Source organism: Chiloscyllium punctatum, chromosome 40 (assembly GCF_047496795.1).
Source record: "Chiloscyllium punctatum isolate Juve2018m chromosome 40, sChiPun1.3, whole genome shotgun sequence".
In the NCBI taxonomy this organism is placed as follows: Eukaryota; Metazoa; Chordata; class Chondrichthyes; order Orectolobiformes; family Hemiscylliidae; genus Chiloscyllium; species Chiloscyllium punctatum.
The window spans coordinates 5,575,993-5,589,008 of record NC_092778.1 but is presented as its reverse complement, the minus strand read 5'-3'; the positions used below and the strand labels follow the sequence as shown (position 1 = coordinate 5,589,008).

General features: G+C 41.2%; 1 protein-coding gene across 2 annotated transcripts in view; it reads right to left on the bottom strand.

Annotated features, from left to right (window-relative positions):
* Window positions 1-498: 498 nt before the first annotated feature.
* Window positions 499-13,016, bottom strand: part of ints1 (integrator complex subunit 1) — a 117,446-nt gene continuing 104,928 nt past the window's right edge. For both annotated transcript variants that reach the window (XM_072559248.1, XM_072559249.1), the window contains exons 44-48: window positions 12,284-12,397; window positions 9,044-9,114; window positions 3,814-3,905; window positions 2,651-2,760; window positions 499-1,886 (exon numbers count right to left, since the gene is read on the bottom strand). In XM_072559248.1, the coding sequence (XP_072415349.1) occupies window positions 1,771-1,886; window positions 2,651-2,760; window positions 3,814-3,905; window positions 9,044-9,114; window positions 12,284-12,397 (503 nt within the window). In that variant the 3' untranslated portion in view covers window positions 499-1,770. The remainder of the gene's footprint in view (window positions 1,887-2,650; window positions 2,761-3,813; window positions 3,906-9,043; window positions 9,115-12,283; window positions 12,398-13,016) is intronic.

The following is a 13,016-nucleotide window of genomic DNA, read 5'->3' as shown; positions in this document are numbered from 1 at the left end:
CTAATTTGTATGTTCATCAATGTTGGAAGCAAAGTCCCTTCTGTTTACTGACAGATCATTTTGATTGTTTGGATATTAAGATAATACAATCTGCTAATTACTGAAGCATAACCCAAGGAGTGAGTCAATTATGCCTCAACAGCAGTGTTCAAATACCTGTGTATTATATAAATATACACAGAAAAGACACACAAGTATAGATGTCTATTAGTCACAAAATGAAAAATTCCAAACTTCCGAGCTTACTCTTGAAAAAGTTTAAATTATTTCTTCAGTGTTGTCCTTTACAATATAAGAAAGTAGAATCAGCTGCAGTGAAAATACTACGAAGACTTAATTACATTAGTTCTAGTTTTAGATATTACATTCTGTTACCACTTCTCCCCCCCAAGTGGTTTCCCTTTCTGCTTATGTTGGTGAATGGTCAGACTTCTGCCAACACTGTGAAGTTTGCCTGCTTAGTCTGCCCTATAGTAATAAATAAAAATAACTCATCGCTTAATTGTCAAACATCAATTTTTATAAAAAAATTTCTGACAAAAGTTTCATGTTTTAACATATGTTAAGGAGCCAAGATACTTTTCTTTGTTGGTCTCATGTTGCTGGTATTTTAAGTAAAGCGAATGCTCCTTTTCCTTGTGCTTCACAACTTCACACATTCACAAGACCTCTTCAGTCAATAGCACTGTCCTTCTAAGGTGCCTCTCTGCATCACAGTTGTGTCTGCTGACTTGTGGCAGCAGAATTTTATTTGAAGATATCAATTGGCAGTTTATCAATTTTAAATCTGTCTGTAATGTCCTAGCTAAAAAAGTGCTAGTGATGTTGATCGTTATAATTAGGAAGGGTCATAATTGCACCTCACCACAGATGCTAAAGTCATGTTAAGCAATTCTGCCAGCTGTGCCCCCTACTCTGTAGTAGGTTGAAAAGGTAGAATCCAGGTTTGTGCTACAAAGATAAATTGGCAAAGCTGCTAGCTTGGAAGAGATGTACACTAACATTACTGCTTTTCTTGATGTATAATGTGTGGACATCTCAACTTGGTAAAGGTAATATCACCATAATCCCAAAGGACCATAGGGCCGCTCTCATTAGAGAAAGACAACTGGTGGTGAGTTTGACCTGAGGGTCATCATCCCTCGGGTGAGGGGAGAGGTTGGGAAGGCAAGACCTTCGCAGTAGCCTCAGCCAGTGCAGGAGTTGAGCCCATGCTGTGGGCATCACTCTGCATCGTAAATAAGCCTTTACTGAAGTGAGACATTGAAGTACACTCCCACCAAGCCCTCACCCAAATGAGAAAATAGTACAGAAGAGGAAAACCGAAAGAGAGGGGAAAAAGAGGGAAATGAGAATGGAATTTAATTAGTCAGCACCTTATTATGCATATCCAGAGACAGAGATAGCAAAAAAGAAAAAGGAAAAAAAAGGAAAAAAAGTGAGAGAAACAGAGAAAAATCAACTTGATTTTGTGCCTTTCAGAAATATTGCAAAGGGCTGATAACAATCATTGCACTTCAACTCATATGAGAAAATGCAATGTTTTAGCTATCGATTCCCAGTAGCTTTGGTGGAATTTGTACTGGGGCTCCAGTGAAAAGCCCTCCTGAGCAGAAGCATCCTGGATGGATTCATAGTTTCCTGATGATTCCTTGTGGAATGTATAAAGATGCCTGCAATGACTTTGTGCTGAAAGTACTTCCTCTCCAACGCCTTCAATCGTGTTTAATCTTGCATCCACGTCCACAGTTCACTTATACTGTTCAATCATTAAGTCGTGGCTTCCATGTGCAGAACTTTCATGGCCTCTGCAATCTGTGGGCTTGTGTCGAGCTGGCTGTACATCCCCACCAGAAAGGCTTTGTGTAAGAGGACTCCCGCATGCTCTGTGAAGAGAACATGGTACAAGAATGAACGACTGGCATAAACGATAGACAGGACCTCAACAGCCAAATCAAAGCAAATAAACAGATCGATAATAGCATCAAAATAATATCTGCATGCATGGAAAATGTTCCAACAGTTTGACAGGTAAATATAGTTGTGAGCAGATTACACTTTAACAGAGTCTTGGAAGATCCCCAGTCTGTGCAATTACTCTATTTTCGTTTGGGGCATAACACATGCTTTAGTTAAATTCAATACCCCAAGGATTAGCAGTTGCCACTAAAAATGTGGTGCGTTTCTATGGGAATGAAAGCAAAAGACTGGGGATGCTGTAAATCTGAAACAAACACAGAAAATGCTGGAGAAACTCAGTAGGCCTAACAGCATCTATGGAGAGAGAAAACAGTTCACATTTCAAGTCCGGTATAACTTGTTTTCTTTTCCCGAACATCTCTCCATAGATGCTGTCAGGCCCCTTGCCTTTGTCCAGCATTTTCTGTGTTTGTTTCTACGTACGTGGCTGCAAAACCCCCTTGTCAGACATACAAAGGCAATGTGACCAAAATGTGCAGTGGTAGTGGTGTTGGGTGAGGGGAACAAGAGGTGGGCTCATTGTATCCATGGCACCATAGCTCATGAGAAAGGGATGTGAAGAATTGGCATTGGTGCTAGGGGGTGGTTTAAAATTAAAAGAATAAATTTAAAGATTTCTTTGCACGATAAACACAATTCAAGATCGGATTTCAAGGCTCAGCAATTTTACCTTGGCAGAGCAGTGCATATTCTGGAAGGTGCTTCAGGGCTGTCTGCACCACATCGTAATTACCACAGCCAAGACAGTACATGAAGGTTGGAAGAAAATCGGCAGCAGTACTGGAAAAGGAAACCAAACAAACTGAACTGCGCAGTCAGAGGTTATGTGCTTATTTTGAGAAGAGGAACAGTCTCATAGTAGAGCAAACTGTAAATACACTGTGGCACTGTTTGGAGGCTGCAAAGGGACATACAAATGTTTGTATATTACAAGGCTCCAGTACAGAAACTACCCATCATTACAGCTACAGTTTGTGTCTCTGATAACATTTAAACAGCCACACCTGGAGAACACAGGAGCAATGCTGCTCCTTAAGTATATCTTGGCCTGTCCAAGATGGTGCCTGGAAAGAGGGCACCCTTAAAATATTACTACCCTTGCTTTTGATATGAGGTTAAAGAAAGATCCTGTTTGTCCTCTCAGGTGGACATTAAAAGATCCTGCAGCTTAATTTTAGAGTAGGAATATAATCAAGGAAGAGTCCATTTAATTTCTCAAACTGGTTTTGCCATTCAGTGGCATCATGGCTAATTTGTAACCTCACCCAATGGCCTATATCCCTTTGATTAACAGACACTTGAGGATATCAGCTTTAAAATTAATAAAAGCACCATGGTGCTTATGGAAGACAGCTCCAAGCTTCTAACACAATTTTTTATTAATAATTTCTCTGACAGATCTAGCTCTAAGTTTTTAGACTATATCTTAGTCCATGACTCCCCAACCAGCAGAATAAACATTCCTCTGTCTATCCTATCCCTGTACCCTAAACACTAGAAAAGCATTGATCAAAATACCCAGAGACTACAACCATAGTTCTGTAACCTCTTTTTGTAATTTAACCTCAGCTTCTCCGTAAGCAAGGGAGTTTCTTTGGTGCCCTGGAAAATAGTTCAAATATTTCATCCACCTTAAAATCTAATTTAGCAAACATTTATCTTGTCATTATTTCATTGCCGTTTGAGGGAGCTTGTTCTGTAATAAATAGACTGCCGTGTTTCCTCAAATATAATGAACTATACTTCAAAGAGTAATCTACTGGCTGCAGTGTGTGATTCAGCATCATGGTAAATGCTGCCCAATCACTTGGTTATTCTTCTCCCCTCCTTTACCGTGGATTGCTCTGGATACTCCGCATTGCCAAGACAAACGCTGCATTTCGGGACAGCTCTTCTGGGGAGCTCATCAACCGTTGTAGATCATTCTGTGAAAAACAAGAAAGCTTTCAGTTCAGCAACAGCCTCCTACTGTGTGAATATGGCCATACTCAAGGTGTTGGTCCTCACTGTCGAGAAGACGACTATAATTTAGGGCTCCAGTCTGAAGTGAACTCCTCTCCACTAACAGGTAAAAGTTCAAGTCAGGGAAGGTGTTAATACGCTCCTCCTGTTCTACTGGTCACAGTAGGTGCAGAGACCATAACAAAGCTGGCAACATCTGAATTTTGACGGTGGACTACAAATCACACAGCACAGCTCCAGGTAGGAGCTCGACGCCCATCTATTCCCAAGTGAGCAGACTACTTCCCTCTGCAAACTAACATGTTAATCGTTTCAATTAGTTCATGGCTGATCCTTGTTACTTTCTGTCCTATATACATACATTCTTCAATTCCTTTACATAGTCCAAAGCTCTAACAATTTCAATCTTGAACACACTCAATATCTGAGCAGCCATCTCTCACTGAAGTACAGCATTTAGAAGATTCACAATGTTATTTCCCTCATGACAATCTGAATCAGCATCTTGACCCTGGTTTTAGACTCTGCGGTTGGGGGTAAATAACCTCTCAGCATCTAATCTGACAAACATTCTCAGAATCTTAGAAGTTTTGACAAGATCACTTCTCATTGTTCTAAACACCAGAGTATAATCCTATTTAGCTTAATCTCTCTTCATAAAAGAGCCCAGGAATTAACTTAGTGAACCTCATTGTACCCTCTCTCAAGAGGGTGAAACTGTACATACTGCATCAGGTATGGTCTCATTAAAGTCCTATAACATGCGGCAAGATTTCCTTGCTCTTCTATTCCAGCTTCCTTGCAATAAAGACCAGTATTTACCTTTCTAATTACTTCATGTACCACCATGCTAACTTTGTGCTTCTCTTATAAAGCTACCCAATTCCTTTTACCTAACACTTAACAGTTTTTCCACAAATTAAAACACATTGAGGTCTTTCTGTCAAAGTAACCCCCATATGCTGTCCACTATATCACTTACTGAACAAGAGGGGTGATGTGCGGGAGACACTGCAAACATGGGGGTGGGGGGGTGGGGAGCTGGGGGTAAACAGAAGGGTGGCAAGGGAGGAAAAGAGGGGCTGAAATGGGGATAGATGGGCTGCACAGGGGTGGGGAACAAAGGGGCTGCAAAAGTAGGGGGGCAGAGAGGATGCTAAAGTCAGGCAATGGATGCAAGAAGAACATGGGTTAATTAAGTGGAGAGAATAGTTTTAAATCTTTTAACAACTGAAATGTTCAGATAACTGAGAACCAAGAAAATAAAGTCACCGGAATCTCTAGCTTGAGGCTGCAGAAGTTCAGGAGATCTCTATGGGAAAAAAAAATCAGTGGATGCTACTATAACGAACACTGTCGAATGGACAATTTAATATTGAGTAGTTTTATTTGATGTAGTTTTAATTGCAGCATCAGGTACCCCTAGGCCCAAAAAAACCCCTCCTCTCCAGTTGATCCTGAACATCCTTTAGTTTCGATAGAGGATCTGGATCGGTACAGGCTTAGAGGACCAAAGGGTCTGTTCCTGTACTGTAATTTTCTTTGTTCTTCTCTCCTCTATCCAGTGTTATTTCTGACTTCAGCAGAACTAAACAGCCGGAGTTGGGGCCAGGGAAACTTGAGGTGGTGGGGATTGTCAGAGGAATGTAAGAATATTCACATTCCTGTTGATTTAAACCGGTACACTCTTGACCAGGCTCTATGCTTGGAATGGACAAATAGAATTCACGTAAACTCTGGTCCTCGTGTGTCATCTTATCGAATGTTTCTATGAAAGTCCAATATGCTATGTACAGAGGTGCGCCTTTCTCTTTGGAATAAATCCTCAAAAAAACAGATTTATCAAATGTGATTTCCAATTCATGAATTGGAGCTGACTCTACTTCATCATATTTCCCTCTTCCGACGACCCTTATCACATCCAAATGGACTGATTCTTGCATTTTGCCGACTATTGAATTTAAGCTAACTGTACTCTAGCTCCCACCTTCTCTCTTCCTTCTTTCTTAAGCAGCAAGCTTATATCTGTTTTATTCCAATCTGCAGGAATTGTTCTAGAATCTAAGGACTTCTGGAACATCAAACCAATGCATTCACTATCTCTGCAGCTACCTGGAATACTGGTCATCAGGTTTGGGGAGACTTTTGTTTGCTACTTACCATTCATTTCTCCAGTGCCATTTATTTATACTAATTTCTTTAGCATTTTTGTGTAGACAGATGCAAAGTACTCCTTAATGTTTTTGTCATTCTCATATTCCCGGTTATAATTCAGCACTCTCGTCTCGAATGGGTCATGTTTATTTTTGCTATCTCTTTCCCATTCACAAGTAGAAACACTTATAATCTACTTTTATGTCTCTTGTTAGTATATTCACATATTCTTTTTACTTTCTCCTTATTAATTTACCTTTGCTGAATTCTAAACTACTCCCAACCCAAGCAGTCAAGTCCTAGGAATTTGTAGATTTTCAGTCCGATTAAATTTTGTAGCACTTGTTCTTTTCTTATATTGATTACTTTAAGTTCCTCACTATTAAGCTCTTAGTTCCTCACTATTTGTTTCTTTATTAAACATCCTTTAATGTGTAGACTGACACAAAATATTTATTACAAGTCTTTCATTTACTTATTCCCATTATTGATTTCTCCTATTAATTCTCTAAAAGGCAACAGTTACTTTCACTAACCCCTTCCTATTTACATATGTGTAATAGATCTCAAATCTGTCCTTACATCTCGGGTTACTTTACTCTCATTCTGTTTTTCTCCCTTTTTATTGATTTTTTTGTCCAGCCTTTGCTGCTATCTATAACCACTGAATCCTCAGGCTGACTATCGTTCTTGTCAATATTATAAGCCTCTTCTTATATTCGAATACTATCCTTAACTTTTTTAGTTAGCAATAGATTGATCTCTCCTCTCATGGAGATTCTATTACTCAATGGAATGTAGAATTGCTGAGAACCATGAAACGTTTCTTTAAATTTTTGTCATTACTTACTCAATCATGTCCTTTAATCTAATTTCCCAATTTGCTTTGGCCAACCTGCCATTATATCTATTTAATTTGTTTTACTTGGGTTCAATTTCTAATTTTTAATTTATTTGTGTTACTCTCAAATTCAATATGAAATTCCATCATATTATGATTGCCCTTTCCCAGATTATCCCTCACTATGCAATTACCAATTAACCCTGTCCAATCAAACAAAACAAAATCTAAATTAGTCTCTTTGCTGCTTAGTTCCAATTCTTGTTTTTCCAGCAAACTGCTTAAAATTCACTTCATGAACTCATTCTTTAAACTACTTTTGACAATCTGATTTGCCCATTCTATATGAAGATTGTCCCACAATTATTGCATTGCCTTTGCTATAATGTCTCTTATTGCTTGAATAACTTTCTGTTCAACAGTGTTACCAGTTAACTACTCCCAAAATCATTTTCTTATCCTTGTTATTTATTTTCTCCACCAAACTGATAATACTTCCTTATCTACCAAACCAAGATCATTCCTCACCATTATCCTTCACTGTCATAGCTACCACACTCCCACTTAGCATGTCTTTTCCTATTAGGAATGCCAATTACTTTGGAATACATATATCGTCCCCAACTTTAGATTCCCTACAGTGTGGAAACAGGCCCTTTGGCCCAACAAGTCCACACTGACCCTCCAAAGACCAACCCACCCAGACCCATTCCCCTACACCTAACACTACGAGCAATTTAGCATGGTCAATTCATCTAACCTGCACATCTTTGGATTATGGGAGGAAACCGGAGCACCCGGAGGAAACCCACACAGACAAGGGGAGAATGTGCAAACTCCACACAGACAGTCGCCCGAGGCGGGAATTGAACCCGGGTTCCTGGTGCTGTGAGGCAGCAGTGCTAACCACTGAGCCATCGTGCCGCCCGTAGTTGTTACCATGCAATCATATTTTTGTAATGGCTATTAAATCAAATGATTTATCTCTATTTAAGCTAGTATTTAATATAGCCTATTACAAATGCTTTATATATTCTATTAAGATACCTTTAATTTGAACTTTTAACCTTTTTTCATGATTTAACCTTGCTTAATTATGGACCGTTTAATATTAAACTTGTTTCTTTCTAAAGTTTATTTTAAAAGCCATTCTGCCCTGTCACCTTGACTTTTCTTTTTAGATTTATAAATTACCTTCACTTAAAATGTTCTTTCCCTTTTTTAGTTTAATCCTAAAGATATAGCTCAAAAGGACAGAATGGGAGCATGATTTGGAGATGCCGGTGTTGGACTGGGGTGTACAAAGTTAAAAACCACACAACACCAGGTTATAGTCCAACAGGTTTAATTGGAAGCACTAGCTTTTGGAGTGCTGCTCCTTTATCAGGTGGTTGTCTGCAGGTTTAGTGTCAAACATTCATTTAAAGCCTGCCAGATTTTACCCTCCACTGAATTCAATACAGCGCACAACTGATACGGCAGTAAATTGGGCATCCCACCCAAAATCGGCATCCTTGCTAGGTGAGTTACAATGTGCACTAACATCTACTGCAGGCCAGCGTTATACAGGTTCCAATGAATCCTGATAGTCTGTGTTCTGAGGCACAAAAACTGCTACCCAAGCTTTCAATGGTTAGTATTCACAGAAGTATTTGTGGTCTCTGATGGGTTGGGTGCAGTGTTCAGGCAGTTTATGACCAGAGAAAGTGGAAAATGACACTGCTTTTGTAACTGAGATCTGTGAACTGTTGTGGCACGGAGCTTAAGACATCACAGTGAGAGAGAGGGAGAGAATGAGATGCAGAGAAAAGGTAAGGGAATAGGACCCAGCTCCTCAAAAGGCAATAACACCACATCGTTTACATCACACCATTGCTGCCAATGCAAATAGATCAGACACTTCAATATTTACAACAGCTTTCCCTCAAAGGCTGTTCACTGACAATTCACAGCTAGAGACATTATTAGCTGCAATCAAAATCAGTCAGCTCTACTTGTTAGCAGAGTACAGGGCATTATACAGTTCTAGAGCTAATTAAATGCTGCAGGCAAATGGTGGTTGAATCTTGTTTGCTTTGAGAGACAATTAGTTTATTTTCTACTTACAGCAAAGAAGAAGAGGACCTCCACTCGACGCTTTGACATCTCATCAATATCATTCAGGACTTCCAGAATATCTGAGCAGGCAAACATAGACGTATTAGGTGCCATTCAGAATGTTCGCTGATCTACCTGCACTCCTGGTGTGGCAATGTCACAGTTTAAAAAGTCACAGCCTAATTCTCAAATCCTTTTGGGTCTCTTCCTCTTTAAAGTGATCCTAAAAAACAATTTCTTTTTCAAGCTTTTGGTGACCTACCTTTCAGTAGTTTTGTGTTAAATTTTGATAGTGGTCTTGAAATGAATTTTATAATGTTTTTCTGCAACAATGTCACGATATAAATGCAAGTTGTTGTTGCACAGGAGAGAATGTAGGACAAAGTGCAGTGATATTTACAATCAGTCTGACTCTGATTTTAAGCAGGAGACAGAAAGTGTTGGTCTCTTACTTAAATCAGACCCAAAGACACACAGTCAGATCTATACAGTTGAGTAGGAGGAGAGTAGGTGAATAAAAGCAAGACAAAAGACCAGTGTAAACTGCATCCAACTCAATTTGCTGCTCTGTTCTGGAGGGGGGGGGTGTCACTGAACCTGAAACATTAACTCTGACTTCTCTCCAAAGATGCTGCCAGACCTGCTGAGTTTTTCCAACATTTTCCATTTTGCTGATTCACTGCGACCAAAGTGCTGCATTCAATCAGCTTGATTTCTGGGCTAGGAATGAGGGGTCCCTACAACATTTTATTCATTTCCCTTTTGATGTTGGTTAACCAATTTTCTGTTTTAACATTTGCATGATTGCACAGCAAACTGCTGGGTCTCCAGCCCTGGTCTCCTTGCTGCAACATTGCCAGGGCACTTTGGAAACAGCACGGCATGTTGGCCATTCAGGCAGACTGCTCTTTCTTCAAGGCAGACTACTGCTTAAAGGAGAGGTGATTACAAAAAGTTTGGTACAAAGGAAAATCTTGAAAAATAGGCATCAAGCTTCACACAACAATCCAGTTGGGACAAATGCCGTGTTGGAGACATTGGTGATGGAGAGATGCCACTTCCAATTTGTGGGGGTATGTAAAGAGGGGACAGAAGAGACCATTAATAATCACGTGCAAGACATGGGAGCATATAGTCTAGACTCAGAGTCCTCACAGCTATGCCATAAAGCCATTCATCATCTGCACATGCATCTCCACAGCTTGAACACATTACTCAATGCAGCAAATCAACATCACACACCGAACATAGGCCCTGGCACTCAGGAATCATACCCAACATCCAGAATACTCCATTTGACGCTTCAACATCTACCTGAGACCACCCATCCCTCCCTCATGTTTCTTCCACAAACATCCTGCTACTCAATTATGGCAAACACAACAGCCAAAAACAGCAGTAAACAATCAACAACGTTCATGCAGGACAATGTAGCACATAATAAAAAAAAAGGATCAGAAACAGAGGCACAAGTCACCCCCACTTCCTGAGCCTTCCATCCTGTAGGATTCAATGCCACTCAGCACATTGGGAATGACGGCATCTTTCTGTCTTTTGCTACTTCACAATTCTAACTGATCCTCAGTTTGCTATCCAGTATAATGGTGTGACTATTGACTGCTTTCACCTTCCACCAGCCCATACCCACACCAAGCTTCCCTCTCTGAGTTCCTGCTTTCAAACACCCCAGATCAGTGATTACAGCACCTGGCCTTTGAAAATACACTGCTACCAGCCTCACCATGCTGCAGATGTACACTGCCAATTTTGGAAAACTGGGGCCATGCCAGCTGATTGGGCTGCACAGTTTTGTTACTCATTCATTCGCGGGATAGGGAAGCTGCTGGCAAGGCCAGTTTTTTTACAGGTCATCTTTAACAGCACTTTAGAATGTGGCACTGAACCATTTCATAAATCATTGCATTATGTCATCATAATCTGATACAACTGAGTGACTTGCTCGGCCATTCCAGAAGGCAGTTCAGCATCAACTACACTGGTGTGGTTCTGAATTCACACCAAGATGAGACTGGGTCAGGAACTGCAGATGCCCTTCCCTGGAGGACATGAGTGAAACAGATGGATTTATACAACGAGTCTATAGCTACATGGTCACAATTATGATAACACCTTTTCACTCCAGATTTATTTAATTAACTGACTGACTTTAAATTCCACAGCTGACATGCTGGAATTTGAACTCTCATCTCAAGATTACAGTAATACAGTGACAACTTTACTCAAGTAGTAAGCAAGAGGCCGGTGTTAAGATTCTGGGGAAAGGAGTTGCTATTCTATCTGAATAGAGTTGAAGAGCAGGGAGGTGATGCTGGAACTGCATAAAAAGTTGGTTAGGCCACAGTTAGAATACTGTATGCAGTTCTGGAATCCACATTACAGATTGCACTGGAGACAATGCTGAGGAAAAGTACCAGGATATTCCCTGGGCTGAAGAGTTTCAGTTATGAATAGAAATTAGTCAGACTGGAGTTATTTACTTTGGAGCAGAGGAGCGTGAAGTGGGACATGATTGAGATGTGCAAAATCACATGATATATTGATGGGGTAGACAGGAAAGATCTTTTCCCCTTGGAGAAGGAATTAATGGCTGGGGGCATGCATTGAAGGCAAGAGGTTTCGAGGGGTTGTGAGGAAAATCTTTTACACGCAAAAGATGGTGAGAATTCAGAACTCACTGCCTCTAAGGATAGTAGAGGCAGAACCCTTCATAACATTTTAGTAGTATTTGGATGTGCACTTGTGACAACAAGGCATACAAGACAATGGGCCAAAAGCTGGAAAATGGGATTAGAGTAATTGGGTAGCTGTTTCCGACAATTGTAGGCTCCACGGGCTGAAGGTTATTTTTAAAATACTGTTGATCTCTATGATTCTATGAGCATTTTGCTACTGTGGTAACGTAGTGTGTGGTAGAGCTGTTTGGCGTCAGGATAACATTATTTCCGCTCTAGAAGCAGTGCTGCATGAAATAATCCCTCACCCAAAGAAACCTGTATGCAGGTTCCATTCATTCGAGAGAAATGTTCTTGTTTCACATTAAATTCCCGCATTACACTGCCGACTGCATTTCAAAGTACTTCATTGTGGAAGCTGCTACAAAAATGCAAATTTTTAAAAATATACAGGGCATGTTAGGCATTGCTAGTTGGATCTACCTTATCATCACATCCTCTTTCCTTTCTCTCTCATAGAGTCAATTTATCCGACGGGTTATACTGGAGGCCTTACCTTCCAGGGCACGGCCCCTTGCAATCTTTTGAAGATATGGTGCCACTTCAGCTGAGGTTATCGGCGTTGTAGCAGAAAAACTGACAAGTGGGAGGGAGCCAGCTGCTTCTTCCTCTGTATGTGTGTGTGCGCGAGAGAGAGAGAGAGAGAGAGAGAGAGAGAGAGAGACAGACAGACAGACAGAGGGGGAGGGAGGAGAGAAAGGGGCGCAGGGGGGGGAAGTGCAAGTGGGAGAGAGATGGGGAGAGACAGATTGGGGAGTGGGGTGGAGAGACAGAGAGAGATGGGGGGAGGGCGGGAGGGACGGGGGGTGGGGGGGAAGGGAGGGATGGGGGGGGGGGAGGGAGGGACGGAGGGAAGGGAGGGACGGGGGAGGGCGGGAGGGATGGGGGAGGGAGGGAGGGACGGGGGGGGAAGGGAGGGACGGGGGGGGAAGGGAGGGACGGGGGGGAAGGGACGAGGGGGGAAGGGACGGGGGAGAGGGACGGTGGGAGCGAGAGAGAGATGGGGAAGAGGGAGATGGAGAGGTGGAGAGAGAGAGAGAGAGAGAGAGAGAGAGATGGGGGGGTAGAGAGAGATGGGGAAGGGGGGGGTGAGAGAAAAATTTATTTTAAAAACTTTAAAAACTTCTTTTAAAAAAATAAGAAACTAGAGAGGTATCAAACATAAGTTCCTTAATCTGGGGTGAAAGCCTCTGCTACACAATTCATCACAGACCGTCCTGACATGGCTC